The sequence below is a fragment of the Tursiops truncatus genome, chromosome 1 (assembly GCF_011762595.2).
Source record: "Tursiops truncatus isolate mTurTru1 chromosome 1, mTurTru1.mat.Y, whole genome shotgun sequence".
NCBI lineage: Eukaryota > Metazoa > Chordata > Mammalia > Artiodactyla > Delphinidae > Tursiops > Tursiops truncatus.
The window spans coordinates 39,274,307-39,295,386 of NC_047034.1; the positions used below are offsets into that span (position 1 = coordinate 39,274,307).

The 21,080-nt window shown below is 41.1% G+C and overlaps 1 protein-coding gene across 1 annotated transcript in view; it reads right to left on the minus strand.

Moving 5' to 3' along the window:
- KCNH1 (potassium voltage-gated channel subfamily H member 1) overlaps positions 1 to 21,080 on the minus strand; it is a 122,575-nt gene that overhangs the window by 20,488 nt on the left and 81,007 nt on the right. The window contains exon 8 of the mRNA XM_073804688.1: positions 7,076 to 7,468. Within this exon, the coding sequence (XP_073660789.1) occupies positions 7,076 to 7,468 (393 nt within the window). The remainder of the gene's footprint in view (positions 1 to 7,075; positions 7,469 to 21,080) is intronic.

Below are 21,080 nucleotides of genomic sequence, written 5' to 3' on the forward strand. Positions count from 1 at the left end.
AACACCCTGAGCTGACCCCTCTCACATCCCCTATTGGTGTTTATTATCAGTGGTCCCCACTAGACTGGGAGAAAATTGAAGAGTTGTATCCCAATCCCCTACCACCTAAGTCAATAAGTTTTCTTTAAAGAAGGAACACCCTAAACAAGATTCCAAGAAAAGTTGGTGGAGAATTAAGAGTAGAACTTGGGTTGGCCAAAAAGGAGCCTGAGAGAAAACAGACAATGTGAGAGCAGAGGGGAATCGGGCACATCAGCTGAGTCTATTTTGCTCCAAAGTGCAATGCTTTTGGAGCATCATTAAGTTTTTACATTTTTTTTTTAAACTCTGGAATCACAGTCTCATAGTAAATCACTGCTTCCAGGAAGCCACCCAGGATCAACTTCCTCCCATTAAAAATGCCCTGCAGGGGCTTCCCTGGTGGCGCAGTGGTTGAGAGTCCGCCTGCCGATGCAGGGGACACGGGTTCGTGCCCCGGTCCGGGAAGATCCCACATGCCGCGGAGCAGCTGGGCCTGTGAGCCATGGCCGCTGAGCCTGCGCGTCCAGAGCCTTTGCTCCGCAATGGGAGAGGCCACAACAGTGAGAGGCCCGCATACCAAAAAAAAAAAAAAAAAAAAAAAATGCCCTGCAGCCACTTCCCTGGTCTCCACACACGCACCTAGGGTGATCTTGATTCAGGTGACCGTGTAGGGTACAGTGCCTACAGCCTGCTCTTCTGTTTGAAGCCTCTGCTTGAACAAGAGGCATGGAACCTCCACAATCCTTGACACAATCATTGAGCTCACAGCTCCTGTAAGCTCAAGTCAGGAAGAAGACTGATTTTTTAAAATTAAACTAAGAGGAAAATTTCTATGCCGGCTTGCCCTCACAGGTGAGAGGGGAGAGATGACAATATTTCCAGCATGGGGACAGTAGTGACATTGATAACATCACTGAAGTCAGACCTCAGCCACCGGGCACTGCTGACAAGTCCCGATCATCAGAAGAGAAACACACCCAAGAACAACACTTCCTCCCACGAATGAGACACTTAGATGAAAATTACAGGGTGTCTGGTTTTGTCCTCTTTTTGCCAAAATAAATGTATGGTAGAAATACTCAGCACAAACAGAAAAGATAGAAATGCCAAGGAAAACAGTATGAAATGTGAGGAGACTATAATACAATTTCGCTTTTCTGTCTGTTGTATTACTAGACATAATAACTTGAGTTAAACGTTTTCGGTTTTTACCCAGGAGATACCACAGGCTGCTGAGATGGGCTGGTTGGCATGTCAGTGTCTCAGCTCCTCCCCACTCTCCATGTCCAAGGGATCACGGAAGGAGGAAATCCCAAGACCAGACCTGTGCTGATCAAGCTTAAATAACCAATGCTATCAGCAATGGGGTTTTTTACTTTCTATTATGAAATAATAAACAAACTATGGTACATACATACAATGGAATATTATTCAAAAATAAAAAGAAATATGCTCTCTGATAGCCCCCCAAATATACAGAAGAACCTTAAGTACTTATTTCTAAGTGAAAGAAGCCAATCTGAAAAGGCTACATACTGTATAAGTCCAACTTTAGGACATTCTGGAAAAGGCAAAATGATGGAGACAGTAAATAGATCCGTAGTTGCCAAGAGTTAGCGGGGAGGGAGGGATGAATAGGTGGGGCACAGAGGATCTTTAGGGCGGTGAATCGACTCTGTGTGATACACAATGGTAGACACGTGTCATTCTCCATTGGTCAAAAACCCACAGAATGTATACTGCAAAGAGTGACCCCTAATGGAAACTGTAGACTTTCGCTGATAATAATGCATCAACATTGGCCATGATAAGCATACCGCCCTCATGCAAGATGCTGATAACAGGGAAACTGCGGGTGGTAAAGGTGGTCTTTCTACTCTACTCTATTCTCGGTAAACCTAAAACTGCTCTGAAAAATAGTCTGTGAATAAAAATAACTGCTATGACAAGACACGGGGACTGCCTGTATTGCTGGAAGTCCAGGAAAGAAAAGTCCTAGTCATCTCATGACTTACAGCTGGACAGCAGAGGCGTCACCTGTGTGAGAACTCAAACGGTATCCATCCACTTAAATAGAAACCACAGGTAAGGCCTGAAAACTACAAATCAATAGGATGAGCAAGGTACATGGGTCCAATTTGCTTTCAGCATCAGTGATGAGGAAATCATAGGTAATAGTGATCCTAGAAGAACCCAGAGGGGCGCCCATCTGTCAAGGAGAGAGAAGCAGGGCGGGCAACCAGCCTGTGGAGTCACTTCCGACCCCATGCTCACTGTCCGGCCCTACACACATGCACCAGCGACCTCAGCTTAGGGTCACCCAGGCTGACCACCCAAACCTCTCACCCCTCAGCGGCGGAGGTCGGCGGTGGGGGGACGGCGCTGTGCGGAAGGGGCCAGGCCAGGGAAGGATTCAGAGAGAGGGACTTGAGGAATGAAACACACAGCTTGGCTCACTCTGTCTCCAAATTTCTGATGAGGCAGCATGAGTGGCAGGGTAAAGCACAGATCTAGCAGTCAGGAGACCAGAGTCCAGTTTCAACTCCCTGGACAACCTGGTCCTTTCCCCTCATCTGCAAAGCAGGGACAATACCTGCCCTAGAGCCACTGAAGGTTACAGCTGAAATGCACCATCCTACAGGTGAGGTAAGCAAAGTCCAAGGAGATGAAATGACTTCCGTAAGTGTGCACAGCTGGGTGGCGGTCACACCTAGCTGACAAACCGCCTTCCTCCCAGTTCAGTGCGGTTTTTTTACCACCACAGAGCTAAAACAGAGATAATCTGTGCAACAAAGAATATGATCAATAATATTTTAATAACTTTGGGGACAGATGGTTCCTAGACTTAGCACAGGTGAACGTTCTGTAATGTTTGCAAATGTCAAGTCACTATGGAATATACCTGAAACTAACATGATATTGTACATCAACCACATTTCGATAATAAAAAAGATAATCTGTGTGAAAGTATTTTGGAAAGTTAGATGCACTACATAAAGGGAAGCTGCTGATCTTTCCATCCGCACATCTAGTCCTGTTCTGCTCTGGCTAAGCATCTTCTGTGTGCTCTTGGCAAGTGTCAGCTGTGACCACCACTAGCCAGTGGTGTTGCTGTCCGAGGTTACAGAGTCAGGGAAAGAAGGAAGCTCTTGGCCCCAAGGCACCAGAATTGTGACCTGGGAGGTGGCACAGTTGGCTCCGTTCTCCTCTTTGCACTTCCATACTCCAATGTCCATAAACAATAAGGTCTCCTTAGGAGAGGGAATATGTTTTGTGACTAATAGTTCCATACTTAAGGCATGAAGCGTACCAGGCCAATAATCCGCTAAGCGCTTGAAAGAGACTCATTTGACTTTTGCTTCGGCATACCCCTTCCTAGCTTTCGTCCACTCCATTTTCAGACCTTTTGTCCTCTCAACCAGCTTGACTAATATGCAAACATTTTCACGAACTGCCTCCAAAACAGATGATTACCAACCAACAGACTGGTGAATGACGAAAATGTAGGCCACCTACATAAGCGAACCAAGCTGGCCAAAAGGGATCATCCGTGTGGCTGAAATCATGGAGATGGGCTCCATCCACAAGGCTGAGTTCACAATTGTTGGCTTTCGCAATCGAACCTAATTTCTTGACCCAAGGCTGGGGAGGGTCCGATCCTTTCACTCTAAGAGCCTCCACCTCAACACCCATGCCCGCACCCTAAACCCCCACACACACAGATGGCAAAGCCCCCGCTGCTCATTCCCCTCTTCCCTGGTGGTCTCCACTGAGACACAATTCCATTGGCATAATTAGGAAGACACCAGAGTGAGGGCAGCTCCATGTAATTTTTATGAGAAATGAATCAATAATTTCCTATTTCTCCCCACGCTCTCTTAGAGGAAGGGCCTAGAGACGAGGGAGCTGCAATATTAGACGAGCAACCTCACAGCAGAGTGTTGGATAAGAAGACAGCATATGGTGAATGTAGACAACAGATAGGTGCCCTTCACAGGCTCCCCAACCTCCTCTTAGCCCCACCAGTCCTTCATGCCCACTGATTTTATGGTGCCTTTTAACAAAAAGGCCTGTACCTGGAAAAGGGTGCTGGGTCTGTCCCTTGGTGAGTATCTTAACCTGCCCATCTCATCACCACCCCAGCTGCCTTAGGGAAAATGCAGCTGCCCACCTCCCCGTACCTAATACCCAACCTCCCACTCACGACAACCAAGCTAATAGGTGAGCCACACACATCAGGAGCTTCTTGGTCAGTTTTGACTCAACAGTATTCTTCAGTGTTCGGTCCCTATTTTATCAAATCTGTCACTATTAGAACAGAGAAGAGTCAGAAGGTGACTCATTACTGTGACCATATGATTTGCTACACCATCCTGAGTGAATCATATCCCCTGGGTTATTTGTGAGTTAAGAGGGTTAAACTACATGATACTTCAACTGGGCTCTGATCTCCGACAGGTCTACTCACCATAACCTGCTAAATGTCCCCATCCTACCCCACTTTCCTCCAACTCCCACAAAAGGTAGGAGGTCAGGGGGCTGGGCCTCTCATTTTTATAGTGAGTCTGGAGGTGAGACTAACACAAAAGAGATTTTAGAACTCACCAGATTTTGCAGCCGGCAGGGAACTCAAAATCCACCACCCAAATGCCACGCCTTCAGGCAGGTAAGGTAGTATCATCCCTAAGATGTAGCTAGGAAAACTGTAACCCAGAAAGGCTAAATGACATGCACAAGGTTCCCAGCTGTCTTAAGAGGTGAGAACAAGAGGACCAGCAGGCAAATCTTCAGCTTCCTCGTGTTTCCCCAACTCCACCACAGTTGTCATGGAAAGGCATTATTTCAGGTGTGAGCCAAAGCTTTAAAAGGAGCTACTAAATATAAAAATAAGACTTTACAGAAGCAAATCATAGCTAGAATTCCCTAATATTCATATTATTATTTATCATCAAGAAATGGTAGTAAGAGCTTTGATGCTAAACCCTTTGCCAACTAGAAATCTACAGAGAAATTATGATTTTCCTACCTACAATCTATTTCATGAATCTGGAAATCAGAAACCACGTCAGGGTATTCACAGTTAATGGCAAAGGAATTCCAGCCCAACCTACACAGAGCCTGGGAAGAAGCTCTCTGCTCTGCTAACCTACAAGGTAATCTTGACACATTCACATATGTGTTTACATCTCTGCCAGTGTTTAATAAGAAACTGTGGAAGCCGAAGAACTGTTCTATTTATCTGCAAAATTTTAATGCCATTGCTATAAATAGCAAATGGTTTATTTTAAAAACTCAATCACTTTTTTTAAAGTTAAATTTCATTTCCCATATGTGTATAAGAAGCTCTTTTAGGTTGAAATCATCAGTTGAATTATCTAAGCCAAAATGATCATATTTTCCTCACTAACATAAAAATTTCTAGAAATGTGCTCACAGTGAAAAATATCATTCCCAACATGTACTAAAATTCACATTTAAGAATCCCAACATTCACTTTAGGGATGATTTTTCTCTTGTAAATGATCAGTCTCGGCTCATTTAATCTCCCTAAAAAATCCACATGAGCCACTCAGAGAATTATTCCTTGGGATCTTAAAGTCTATTAAAACACACCCCACAGATGAAAGCAGGGGTTGTTCTGAGTCTGGAGCATCTGAACCTCAGCTCCTCTTCACTGGAGAGAAAAGTAGTAGGTAGTTGGGTCCTCACAGAGGAAGGGGCTGGAGTCCTTGCCCACTGCTGGTACTGATCTGAAGGCAGAGAAGCATCATTATGCCACCAGCAAGACATCTAGTCACTGGCAGGTTTTGTTATCCTGGCAGGAAGCTGGCTGTTCCCTCCAACTCTCTCAAGGCTGAGTCCCACTAGCCATTTAGCCCCGAGAGTGTATCTTGCCTCAACTCAGCCTCCCGATAGCTTCCTGATGACCCCCCCAGTTAGCAGTCCAGCTGGATGGAGACCTCTGGGACCCTCTGTAGTCTAAGGCAATGAGGGCCGCTGCTATCTGAGGCTGGAGACTTACCAGGTGTACTGCCATCTAAAGTGTCAACTGAAGAGTAGGAAAAATGAAGAACAATTTCCATAGAACACACTTAAACTAGATTAAGAACCTGACATTTTCCTTTGCCATGACGTTACATCCTTGCTTTTTCAAAGGAGAAAATCACTTTAACCAGCCCAGTGGCTCCTTCCTGCTGCAACATGTCCTAGGCACCCATTCAGTGACTGTTTAAGCATGTCTTGATTCCAGCACATTTACAGAGCATTTATCTTCTTTTAATTCCTTCCATGGCCTGTAGGACTAACAACCCACAGCAGGGTAATCCAGTAGCAGTACTCCTCTTAGCCACAAGAGCCAGGCTTAACCATAGACTGACTACTTCAGCAAATTTAGGCAATGTAGAGCATGGACAATTGAACGCCATTGGTCACCTCCAAAACTCATTTCAGCAAAGAAACAACTCATTCTTTCCCAACATTTACCAAAAAAAAATAAAGAAAGAAAGAAAATGAAAAAAAAAAACGCAAGCAAACTTGGAAGAGAGTACCATCCCTGTTGCCAAGAGTTAATTAGCTTTCAAACAGCCAAAGGTCAGCAGCAGATAATAGAAAAGTCCCCATAATGAGAGTAACCAGTAGGTAGGCATTCAGCAATTGTATACCAAGTGAAAGATTCATCAATGCAATGGCAATGCATGCCTGCTTCTGCAGCCCCACCACCCAAGCCAGTGGCTTGCACTCCACATGGAATATGAAGGAAGCCTCTGGTCTCCTCCACATCCATCCACTGACATGCAGGGCCTCCAAACCTCCAAAGGACAAAAACACCAGGCGAGGATATCAATCAAGCATCATGCTCCCTATGTTCCAGACATCAGTCATGCTAGTTCCCACCCATTTAATTACTCTTCTGTTGACCACCCACAATTAATTTAAAGACATGACAACAAGGTCTGAGATTTGAGGGATGTACCTGACTCTCTCTCCCCTCCAGGAGTGGTGGAATCTGATCAGCAAAACCAATCTTCCCTGGATCACCCATAAAGGCACTAACCTCATCCACGTTCTCAAAAGCGTTGATGACATCATATGGCAAACAGGACAGAAGGTCAATCACAAACCACGTCTTCAGATAGTTCATGCGGATGAGTTTGGGGTCGGAAATCACCTCCCCAGCTGGTCCAACAAAAGTGGTATGAAAATTCAGCACAATGTCCACCAGAAAGATAACATCCACGATGCTATCCACAACCAGCCAGGCCACGTTGTTCTGCCTGGTTTTAAAGGAGACATTATAAGGGACCAGGATGGCTGTATAGAAGGTTAAGATCAAGATGATCCAATCCCACGTGGTCTTGAAAACACAATAATGTAAGATGATGTGAGGGGGAGTCTTTGGTGCCTCTTGCTTGTATTGGGGAAGGATGTCTGAGCCCAGCTGCAGAACCTGTACAGAAAAAAATGGCCGAGAGAACTAAGTTAGGATTTCACCTTCAGCATCAAACCAGTCAGTATCTGTCAGAGCCGAATACTCATAACACTCCAGACGGATCATTAGATGCAAGAACAGGTACCAAAGGACTATGGCAGAATGGAATTGAACATTGTAATATAATCAATCATATGAAACAATAAAACACTGTTATTCAGCTTACTGTGAACCAATCATTGTACTAAGTACTCCACATACAAGTATTATCTCACTTAATTCTAAACACAACCTTGTTTTATTAGCCAATCATTATTCCGTGTGACAAGTGAGAAACTGAGGCGCAAGAGAATTAAGCAACTTGGTTCCTGAAGTCAAGGTGGTGGTGGGGGAGGATGCAGAGTTCACGTCTCCCCACAACTAGGGCACCTGCCAGATGCTGGTGGGGGACCTCAATGTCCAAGGAGATAGGAGGAACCCCCAAGCGACCTGGTAGGACGTGGAAGGGAGCGAGGGGGGAGGAGAAGTGGAGGCTGGGCAGGACAGGCGCCCCTGAGGGGTGGCTGGGAGAGGGGAGGGATTCCCACACCTGGAGGGACCCTCGGGGGCTCAGAGGATGGGGGGGGGTGCACCTAGCATTTCACCTGTCCAATCAGGCTCAGGAAACCTGCTGGGGCCTGGGCCAGGTCCTCTGCCCTCCGAGGCCCGCTCCGGGCCACGTCCGTCCTAGGGGCGTAGAGGTGGGGGTAGGGAGGAAGAAGAGAAGAGGTGGGTGAGAGGGGCGCTCCAGGACCAGGGAATCAGGGGAAGCACCACGGGTGTTTCCCCCACTGACTCAGCCCAGGAAGCTTGTTGGGTTTCCGGGTCTGGTCCTCTGCCTTCCAGGGCCCCCTCTGGCCTCATGAGCCCTAGGGGCATAGGAGGGAGGGAGGGAGGGGAAGAAGAAGAGAGGCCAACAGGGAGGGGCCCTTCAGGATCAGAGGATGGGGGCAAACACGTCTAGCCTGCTGGGGTCCTGGATATGGTCCTCTGCCATTCAAGGCCAGAGGCACTCCTGGGCCCCTCCTGCTACACTGAGCCTAAGTCCCCCCCAGCCCCCCCAGCACCCACTGGGGCCTTTTCCAGCCCTGTGGGTCCTAAGCATAGGCCCCTTCCCACCACCTAAACCCTGACCCTGCCTGAGTCCCACCCCTCACAGCCAGGGACTTTTCCAGCTTTTTTTTCCCTCCTCTTTTTTACTATTATACTTCTGTTTTACCTTCCAGCTGTTGTTTCACCTGCATTTTTACTTTTTTTATTCTTTCTAACATATCTGTTAGTTTTCTACTCTTATTTTATTTTTGACCCTTTGTTATTCTTCTGCTCCTGTTTTCTTTTTCTGCTGCCCCGTGCAGCTTGCAGGATCTTGGTTCATGAGCTGGAGGTCAGGCCTGAGCTCCTGTGGTGGGAACTCCGAGTCTGAACCACTGGACTAACAGAGAACCTAAGATCCCAGGGAATATTCATAGGATTGAGGTCTCCTGGAGGTCCTCATCTCAGCACAAAGACCCAGCTCTACCCAGCAGCCTACAAACTCTACTGCTCGAAGCCTCAGGCCAAACAACCAGTATGACAGGAACACAATCCCACCCATCAAAAAACAAATGAGATGACAAAAAACTATGTCACAGACGAAGGAGCAAGGTAAAAACCTAAAAGACCAAATAAATGAAGAGGAAATAGGCAACATACCTGAAAAAGAATTCAGAGTAATGACAGTAAAGATGATCCAGAATCTTAGAAATAGAATGGAGGCACAGATTGAGAAAATACAAGAAATGTTTAACAAAGATCTAGAAGAACTAAAGAACAAACAGATATGAACAACACAATAACTAAAATGAAAAATACATTAGAAGGAATCAATAGCAAAATAACTGAGGCAAAAGAACAAGTAAGTGAGCTGGAAGACAGAATGGTGGAAATAACTGCCTAGGAGCAGAATAGAGAAAAAAGAATTGAATACAATCTCAGAGGCCTCTGGGACAACATTAAACGTGCCAACATTCAAATTATAGTGGTCCCAGAAGAGGAAGAGGAAAAGAAAAGGTCTGAGAAAACATTAAAAGAGACTATAGTGAAAAACTTCCCTAACATGGGAAAGGAAACAGTCACCCAACTCCAGGAAGTGCAGAGAGTCCCATACAGGATAAACCCTAGGAGAAACACACCAAGACACATATTAATCAAAATAACAAAAATTAAATTCAAAGAAAAAATATTAAAAGCAACAAGGGAAAAGCAAAAAATAACATATAAAGGAATCCCCATAAGGTTATCAGCTGACTTTTCAGCAGAAACTGCAGGCCAGAAGGGAGTTGCAGGATATACTTAAAGTGACAAAAGAGGAAAAGCTACAACAAATATTACTCTACCCAGCAAGGGTCTCATTCAGATTCGATGGAGAAATCAAAATCTTTATAGACAAAGCAAAAGCTAAGAGAATTCAGCACCACCAAACCAGCTTTACAACAAATGCTAAAGGAACTTAATCTAGGCAAGAAACACAAGAGAAGAAAAGACCCACAAAAACAAACCCAAAACAATTAAGAAAACGGTAATAGGAACATACATATCCATAACAACCTTGAATTTAAATGGATTAAATGCCCCAACAAAAAGACATAGACTGGCTGAACAGATAAAAAACAAGACCCATATATATGCTGTCTACAAGCGACCCACTTCAGACCTAGAGACACATACAGACTGAAAGTGAAGGGATGGAAAAAGATATTCCATGCAAATAGAAATCAAAAGAAAGCTGGAGTAGCAATACTCATATCAGATAAAATAGACTTTGAAATAAAGACTGTTACAAGAGATAAGGAAGGACACTACATAATGATCGAGGGATCAATCCAAGAAGAAGACATAACAATTATAAATATTTTTGCACCCAACATAGGAGCACCTCAATACATAAGGCAAATGCTAACAACCATAAAAGGGGAAATCAACAGTAAGACAATAATAGTAGAGGACTTTAACACCCCACTTACACCAATGGACAGATCATCCAAACAGAAAATAAATAAGGATGGGCTTTCCTGGTGGCACAGTTGTTGAGAGTCCACCTGCTGATGCAGGGGACATGGGTTCGTGCCTCGGTCTGGGAAGACCCCACATGCCGCAGAGAAGCTAGGCCCGTGAGCCATGGCCACTGAGCCTGTGCGTCCGGAGCCTGTGCTCCGCAACGGGAGAGGCCACAACTGTAAGAGGCTCACGTACCCCAAAAAAAAAAAGAAAGAAAGGAAATAAGGAAATAGAAGCTTTAAATGACACAACAGATCAGATGGATTTAATTGACATTTATAGGACATTCTACCCAAAAGTGGCAGAATACACTTTCTTCTCAAGTGCACACGGAACACTCTCCATGATAGACATATCTTGGGTCACAAATCAAGCTTTGGTAAATTTTTAAAAATTGAAATCATATCAAGCAGCTTTTCCAACTACAATGCTATGAGACTGGAAATCAATTACAGGAAAAAAAAACCTGTAAAAAATGCAAATACATGGCAGCTAAACAGTGCACTACTAAATAACTAAGATATCACTGAAGAAATCAAAGAAGAAGTAAAAAAAATACACAGAAATAAGTGACAACAAAAACAGAATGACCCCAAACCTATGGACACAGAAAAAGCAGTTCTAAGAGGGAAGTTTATAGTAATGAAATCTCACCTCAAGAAACAAGAAAAACCTCAAATAAACAATCTAACCTTACAACTAAAGCAACTAGAGAAACAACAAAGAAAACCCAAAGTCAGTAGAAGGAAAAAAATCATAAAGATCAGAGCAGAAATAAATGAAATAGAAATGAAGAAAACAATAGCAAAGATCAATAAAACTAAAAATTTGTTCTTTGAGAAGATAAACAAAATTGATAAACCTTTAGCCAGACTCATCAAGAAAAAAAGGGAGAGGACACAAATCAATAAAATTCGAAAAGAAAAAGGAGAAATCACAACTGACACCACAGAAATACAAAGGATTATAAGAGACTACTACAAACAATTATATGCAAATAAAATGGACAACCACAAAGAATTGGACAAATTCTTGGAAAGGTACAATTTTCCAAGACAGAACCAGGAAGAATTAGAAAATATAAACAGACCTATCACAAGTAATGAAACTGAAACTGTAATTAAAATCTTCCAACAAACAACAGTCCAGGACCAGACAGCTTCACAGGTGAATTCTATCAAACATTTGGAGAAGAGCTAACACCAATCCTTCTAAAACTCTACCAAGACAATTGCAGAAGGAAGAACACTCCCAAATTCGTTCTACAAGGCCACCATCACCCTGACACCAAAACCAGACACAGATATCACAAAAAAAGAAAATTACAGACCAATATCACTGATGAATATAGATGCAAAAATCCTCAACAAAATACTAGCAAATAGAATCCAGCAACATATTAAAAGGATCATACACCATGATCAAGTGGGATTTATCCTAGGGAGGCAAGGATTCTTCAAAATACACAAATCAATCAATGTGATGCACCATATTAACAAATTAAGGAATAAAAAACATATGATCATCTCAATAGATGCAGAAAAAGCTTTTGACAAAATTCAACACCCATTTGTGATAAAAACTCTCCAGAAAGTGGACATAGAGGGATCCTACCTCAACATAATAAAGGTCATATATGACAAACCCACAGCAAGCATTATTCGCAATGGTGAAACACTGAAAGCATTTCCACTAAGATCAGGAACAAGACAAGAATGTCCACTCTCACCACTCTTATTCAACATAGTTTTGGAAGTCCTAGCCATAGCAATCAGAGAAGAAAAAGAAATAAAAGGAATACAAATTGGAAAAGAAGAAGTAAAACAGTCACTGTTTGCAGATAACATGATACTATACATAGAGAATCCTAAAAATGCCACCAGAAAACTACAAGAACTAATCAATGAATTTGGTAAGTTGCAGGATACAAAACTAATACACAGAAATCTCTGGCATTCCTATACACTAACAACAAAAAATAAGAAAGAGAAATTAAGGAAACAATCCCATTTATCATTGAAATGAAAAGAATAAAATACCTAGGAATAAACCTACCTAAGGAGGCAAAAAACTTGTACTCAGAAAACTATAAAACACTGATGAAAGAAATCAAAGATGAAATAAACAGATGAAGAAATATACCATGTTCTTGGATTGGAAAAATCAATATTGTGAAAATGACTATACTACCCAAAGCAATCTACAGATTCAATGCAATCCCTATCGAACTACCAATGGCATTCTTCACAGAATTAGAACAAAAAATTGTACGATTTGTATGGAAACACAAAAGACCCCGAATAGACAAAGCAATCTTGAGAAAGAAAAATGGAGCTGGAGGAATCAGGTTCCCCATCTTCAAACTATACTACAAAGCTACAGTAATCAAGACAGTATGGTAGTGGCACAAAAACAGAAATACACGTCAATGGAACAGGACAGAAAGCCCAGAGATAAATCCACATACATATGGTCACCTAATTTATGACAAAGGAGGCAAGAATATACAATGGAGAAAAGACAGCCTCTTCAATAAGTGGTGCTGGGAAAACTGGACAGCTACATGTAAAAGAATGAAATTAGAACGCTACCCAACACCATATAAAAAATAAACTCAAAATGGATTAAAGACCTAAATGCAAGACTGGACACTATAAAACTCTTAGAGGAAAACATAGGCAGAACACTCTTTGACATAAATCACAGCAAGATCTTTTTTGACCCACTCCCTACAGTAATGAAAATAAAAACAAAAATAAACAAATGGGACCTAATGAGACTTAAAAGCTTTTTCACAGCAAAGGTAACCATAAACAAGATGAAAAGACAACCTTCATAATGAGAGAAAATATTTGCAAATGAAGCAACTGACAAAGGATTAATCTCCAAAATATACATACAACGCATGGAGCTCAACATCAAAAAAAGAAACAACCCAATCAAAAAACGGGTGGAAGACCTAAATAGACATTTCTCCAAAGAAGACATACAGATGGCCAACAAACACACGAAAAGATGCTCAACATCACTAATGATTAAAGAAACAAATCATTTTTGTTTCTCTAATCATTAAACAAATCATTTTTGTTTCTCTAATCATTAAACAAATCAAAGCTATGATGAGATATCACCTCATATCAAAAAGTCTACAAACAATAAATGCTGGAGAGGGTGCAGAGAAAAGGGGACCCTCTTACACTGTTGGTGGGAATGTAAATTGATACAGCCACTATAGAGAAAAGTACGAAGGTTCCTTAAAAAAACTAAAAATAGAACTACCATATGACCCAGCAATCTCACTACTGGGTGTATACCCTGAGAAACCATAATTCAAAAGGACACATGTACCCCAGTGTTCACTGCAGCACTATTTACAATAGCCAGGACATGTAAACAACCTAAATGTCCAATGATAGATGAATGGATAAAGAAGATGTGGTCCATATACACAAAGGAATATTACTCAGCCATAAAAAGGAATGAAATTGAGTCATTTGTAGAGATGTGGATGGACCTACAGTCTGTCATACAGAGTGAAGTAAGCCAGAAAGAGAAAAACAAATATCGTACATTAACACATATATGTGGAATCTCGAAAAATGGTACATATACAGATGAACCTATTTGTAGGGCAGGAATACAGATGTAGGTGTAGGGAACCAACATGTGGACAGGGTATGGGGAAGGGGAGGGTGGGATGAACTGGGAGATTAGGTTCGACACAAATACACTACCACGTGTAAAATAGATAGCTAGTGGGAACCTGCTGTATAGCACAAGGAGCTCAGCTCGGTGCTCTGTGATGACCTAGATGGGTGGGATGGGGGTTGGTGGGAGGCAGGTCCAAGAGAGAGGGAATAGAGGATATACATATAGCTGATTCACTTCATTGTATAGCAAAAACTAACACAACATTAGAAAGCAATTTTACTCCAGTAAAATAAAATAAAATAAAATAAAATAAAATAAAGTAAAATAAAATAAAATAATTCACTCTACTAAAAAAAGAAAAGCAACTTGACTCAACAAATATTGATTGCTCAGTGCCAGGAATTGTTCTAGATACTGGGCACACAGCAATGAAGGAAACAGCATGATTCCTGCTCTCAGAAATCATGGAACTCAGTCTAGTAGACAAATAAAAATAATTTCAAATTGTAAGAAGAGCTAAATAAGATGATGGGGGAGGGGCACACAGTGTTTTGACAGAATGTGACTTGAGAAGTAAGAGGAGAGGGTTTGAACTAAAACCTCAATGAAAGCAAGACACCAGCCGTTCAAACTTTGATGAAAAAATTATTCAAGGTAGAGAGGATAACTGGTGTAATGACCCCAAGGTAGGACAAGTTTGATATTTTCAGGAAGAGAAAAAAGTCAGGTGTGACTAAAGCCATGAAGGGGGAAATGATGCTAGATGACCTCAGAGGGGAAGCAGAAACCAGACCACACAGGCCCTAGTGGGCCACGGGGAGGTGTCGGATTTTATTCTCAGTATAACTGGAGGGTCTTAAGTATGCAAATAATAATCTGATGCATGTTTTTGAAAGGTCACCCTGGCTGTTGTGTAGATAATGAATTGCGGTAAAGGATTAGTGGGAAGAACAGCATCAGGGAACTTATTATAAAAGCCTGGGAAGAAGGGTGATGGAGAAAAGTAGTCCAATTTTGGATAGAGTTTTGAAGTAAAGCCAACTGGACTTGCTATTGGCTAAAAAGTGAAGAAAAGGGAGCAGTGAACGGTACTCATTACTTTATTCCCAAAACACAGCATGGTGGCTGGCCCAGAGCAGTCACTACAGGATGATTTCTAAGTGAATGACTGAACTTCAAGGTCACACAGCTAGCAAAAGATGGAACAAGGATCCCAAACTAGGTCTAGCTGAATTAAAAACACATGCTGTCCCATATCAAGTTTATATTTCTCTAAATAACAGACTTTTAAGGAAGCAGACTTAGCGAACGATGAAGTGCAGAGAAGCTTGGCTCCAAGAAAGTATCATGGATGGTTTTCACCCTCTACAGTCAAAGGCAAAAAGCTCTGCTTTTAGAGGCCAGGCCAAGCTGGAAGGGACCCACCCCACCCAATCCCACCCCAGCTGCTCCTCTGTGCCACTTATAGGTTTCTATAAACCCCTAGGTGAAACTTCCTCTAGTGTCATGGGAACTTCTCTTTTTCCTCTGGAGGTAAAGACCCCTTAGTGAATATGAAATAATCTGAATATCCCTGGTCCCCCTAGGGTTGGCCCCAGGCCTTAAAGGTGAGCAAAAGAAAGCTATAAGTTCACAGAGGGCCCAGTGTGCAGTTTGGGTATGGGAACTATTTCCACCCTTCCCACCAATGTGCAGAGCTCTTCAAGAACTGGGATCTAAATTTCTCCCCCCATGAAAAGGAATTTATACAAGTATGATTAAGGACACTTGGGCCTTGAGATCTCAGGTAGGAAAAGTGATTGACCTGTAAGAATAAAACAAATAAAAGTAAACTGAATGAGACTTCTGCTTCCAGAAAGATGGAATAGACATACTTTTCCCTATTCCTCCCTCTAAGTACCTCTGAAAGCCCTGGATGTTATATATAAAATAAACATAGGAAGACTCTGAAAGGTGAAGAAAGGAAAGCAAACTGGCTAGGAATAATACAGTGGTGAATTCTCTGGGTTTTCTTTTTGCTTCATATATTCCTAGACTTGGAGCAACCTGGAAACACCAATGAGTGCAGACAAAAAGAGTCCCAACAAAAGCCCACTCTCTCTAGCAGAAGAACTGGGAAGGGGACAGCCTCAAAAGGTAGAAAACTTTAGATAATAACCACTCTACCATGTCCAAACACTACAGAAAAAGCTGTGATCCAACTCCCATCCAGGTCAGCAAAGCCTACTAGAAAGCCTAGATCTTCCCCTTCTTGAGGCTGTAATGATGCACCCAGCCTCTACCTCCTTCCTACTGGAGTATTACCAAAGAAGTCCCAGTAGGGAGCCTGGACTTCCTTTCACCTCCCCCCAGCAGTAATGAGGCCCCCCACCCTACAATGCAGAGAGGTATCAATGTAACCTTAGTGGGGAGTTATAACTCTTTTTCTTACCCATCAGTAACAAGGAGCCCCTATCAAGTTTCAATGGAGGCTGAGTTGGAAACCTGGACTTCTACCCAACCTGGCAGAAATGAGGGGATACCTATTTTCCTCTGCCACATCTGTGTCAAAAGTAGTCACTTAAAGCAAAAGATTTAAATAAGATCCAGAGGCTCATAACATAATATCCAAAATGCCCATTTCAACAAAAAGTCAGTCATTATACCAAGAACCAAGAAAACATCAAACTGCCTGAAGAACAGAAAATCAATTTTTCAGAGGAAAGAATCAGTGAACTTAAAGACAAAACAATAGAAATTACCCAAACTAAATAACAGACACAGAAAGGCACATTGCATAATGATAAAAAGGTCAATTCTCCAAGAAGGTATAGAAATCCTAATGTATATGCACCAAACAAAAGAGCTCCAAGTATACATGAAGCAAAAACTGATTGAAAGGTGAAATAGACAAACCCTAAACACTCCTCTCTCAACCTTTGATAGAACAACTAGAAAGAAAGTAAGCAAGGATATAGAAGAACTCAATGACAACATTAACCAACAGGATTTAATCGACATTTATAAAATACTCAACCCAACAAGAGCAGAATGCACATTCTTTTCAAGTGCACTGGAACATTATCCAGGATAGATGATATACTAGTCCATAAAACAAACCTTGACAAATTTAACAGAATTTAAATCACACAAGGTATATTCTCTGACTATAATGGAATCAAACTAGAAATCAATAACAGAAAGATAACAGGAAAATATCCAAATACTTGGAAACTAAATATCCAGATAATATAATTCTAAATAATCCATGAACTAAAGAAGAAGATGCAAGGGAAATTTAAAAATACATTGAACTCAGTGAAAATGAGAATACAACATATCAAAATTTGTGGGATGCTGCTAAAGCAGTACTGAAAGGGAAATTTATAGCACTAAATATTTGCATAAGGAAAAAGAAGGTCTCAAATCAATAATGTGCAGTCTCAAATCAAGAACCTATAAAAGAGCAAAATAAAGCTAAATTAGCAAGCAGAAGCAAGGAAATAAGAGCAGAAATCAGTGAAGTTGAAAACAGGAAAACAATAGAGAAAATCAATGGTTTTAAAAAATCAATAAAATAAAATAAAAATAAAATTGAAATCCTATAGCAAGACTGAAAAAGAAAAAAAAGACAGAAAGGGACTTCCCAGGTGGTCCAGTGGTAAAGAATCCATCTTACAATGCGGGGGATGCGGGTTCAATCCCTGGTCAGGGAACTAAGATCCCCCATGCCGCAGGCCAACTAAACCCAGACGCCACAACTACTGAGCTCACACACCTCAGCTAGAGAGCCTGCCTGCTGCAACCTACGGAGCCTGTGCTCTGGAGACCACGCGCCACAGCTACACAGCCCACACGCCCTGGAACCTGCACGCCACAACTAGAGAAGAGAAAACCCACATGCCACAACTAGAGAGAAGCCCATGCACCACAACGAAGAGCCTGTGCACCGCAATGAAAGATCCCACGTGCCAGCAACTGGAACCCGACGCAGCCAAAAATAAGTTAAATAAATAAATAAATCTTAAAAAAAAAAAAGACAGAAAAGCTACAAATTACTAATATCAGGAATGAAACAGGAGATACAACTATAAACTGTAGATACCCAAAAGATAATAGGGAATGCTACAAACAACTCTACACATATAAATTTTACTACTTAAGATGAAATGGTCCTTGAAAAACACAAACTACCACAATTCATAGCCCCATAAACTGTAAGAAAAGTGAATTCATAATTTTAAGACTCCCAAAAGAAATCTCCAGGCCCAGATGGTTTTAATGGATAGTGGTATCAAAATCTAACAAAGAATTTATAACAATTCTACACAATCTCTTCCAGAAAATAAAAGTAGAAGGAACACTTCTCAATTCATTTTGTGAAGCTAGTATTACCCTGATTCCAAATCCAGACAAAGACAGTACAAAAAAACAAAAATGACAACTACAGAACAGTATCTCTCATAAATATAGGTGCAAAAATTCTTAACAAATAGTAACAAATAGAATTCAGCAATATATACAAAGAATGACCAAGTGGGGTATATTCCAAGGGTGGAAAGCTAATTCAATACTGAAAAATGAATCAATGTAATAGAAAAAGCATTTGACAAAATTCAACATCTATTCATGATAAAAACTCAGAAATAAATGGAAATAGAGGGAAACTTCTTCAACTTGATAAAGAGCATCTATAAAAAACCTACAGCTAACATCATATTTAATGGTCAAAGACTGAAAGTTTTCTCAACATCAAGAACAAGGCAAAGTATCACCTTTCACTACTCTTATTCCATATAGTACTGCCACTGCAATAGGCAAAAAGAAAAGAAAAAAAGAGAGAAAAAGAAAAGGAATAAAAGGCATTCAGATCAGGAAGGAAGAAATAAAAATATCCCGATTTGCAAATGACATAATGGGGTACACAGACTATTCCAAGGAATCTACATACTAACTCCTAGAATAAGTGAGTTCAACAAGGTCACACAAGATAAACATACAAAAATCATTGTATTTCTGTATACTAGAAATGAAGACCAAAGTTATACAGTACCATTTATAATCACTAAAAAAAAATACTTAAGTATAGGTATAATAAAACATGCACAGAACTTGGATGTCAAAAACAAAAAAAAATGCTGATAAAAGAGATCAAAGAGGATATCAATAAATGGAGACACGTAAATTAGAAGACTCAACGTACTAAAGACTTCCATTCTCTCCAAATTGATATAGGTTTAGCATAATTCCTACCTAAATGCCAGCAAGAGTTTTTATAGATACATACGAGATGATTCTAAAATTTATATGGAAAGGCAAAAAAACAGGAATAGCCTAAACGATTTTGGATAAGAAGAATAAAGTGGGAGGAATCAGTCTAGCCAATTTCAAGACTTGGTATACAGCACAGTAATTAAGACAGTGTGATATTGATAGAAAAATAGACTCACAGATTAATGGAACAGAATAGAGAAGCCAGAAATAGACCCACACAAATGCCCAACTGATTTTTGACAGTGGCGCAAAAAGCAATTCAGTGGAGGAAAGACAGCCTTTTCAACAAATGATGCTGGAGAAAAGGACATTCACAGGCAAAAAAAAAAAAAAAAAAAAAAAAAAAAATGAACGTCAATATAAGGCTTATACCTTATATAAAAATTATCTCAAACTGGATTGCAGGCTTAAATGTAAAACATAAAACTATAAAACTTTCAGAAAAAAACATAGAAGAAAAGCTTCAGGACCTAGGGCTAGGCAAAGTGTTGTTAGACTTGAAACCAAAGCACAATCCATGAAAGAAAAAAACTGATAAGCTGAACGCTATCAAACTTTAAAACTTTTGCTCTGCAAAAGACTCTGTTAGAAGGATGAAAAGACAAGCTATGACTTGGAGGAAATATTTGCAAACCACATATGCAATAAAGAAATAGGATCTAGGATATATAATTGATAATATATAATCTCAAAACTCAACAATAAAAAACAATCAGAAATGAGGAAAAGGTATGAATGGACATTTCACCCAAGAGGATACACAGATGGCAAATAAGTACGTGGAAAGATGTTCACATCATTAGCCATCAGGGAAATGCAATGAGGTATCACTATGCACTTATCAGAAGAGCCAAACTAAAAAATAGTGACAACATCAAATGCTGATGAGACTGCACATAAACTAGACTTCTCATATATTGCTAATACAAATGTAAAATGACAGCCACTCCAGAAAGGAGTTTGGCAGTTTACTAAACAATTAAGTATGCAACAGCAATTACACTCCTGGGCATTTATCCCAGAAAAGTGAAAATTTATATTCATGCAAAAACTTGTACATGAATGCTCACAGAAAGTTTATCTGTAATATTAAAAATGAGAATTGGGCCAGATGTCCTTAAACAGATGAATGGTTAAACGATCTGTGGCACATCCATACCATAGACCAGGGGTCCGCAACAGCCCCCCCCCACCCCGGGCCACACAGCAGGAGGTGAGCGGTGGGCGAGTTAGGGAAACTTCATATGCCGCTCCCCATCGCTCGCGTTACCGCGTGAACCATCCCCTCTCCCCAGGTCCGCGGAAAAATTGTCTTCCATGAAACCGGTCCCTGGTGCCAGAAAGGTTGGGGACCGCTGCCATAGACTACTACTCAGCAAGAAAAAGGTGTCAACTACTGATACATTCAACAACCTAGATGAATCTCCAGAGGTTTATAAAACCAGTCCCCAAAGACAACACACTACATGATTCCATTTATATAACATCCTTGAAATGACAAAATTATAGAAATAGAGGACAAATCAGTGGTTGCCAGGGGTTTAACTCCTTAAAAGGCAGGAAGGGTGTGGCCATAAAAAGGCAACATGAAGTATTCTCATGGTGATGGAAATGTTCTGTATCTTGACTGTACCCATGTCAATATCCTGGT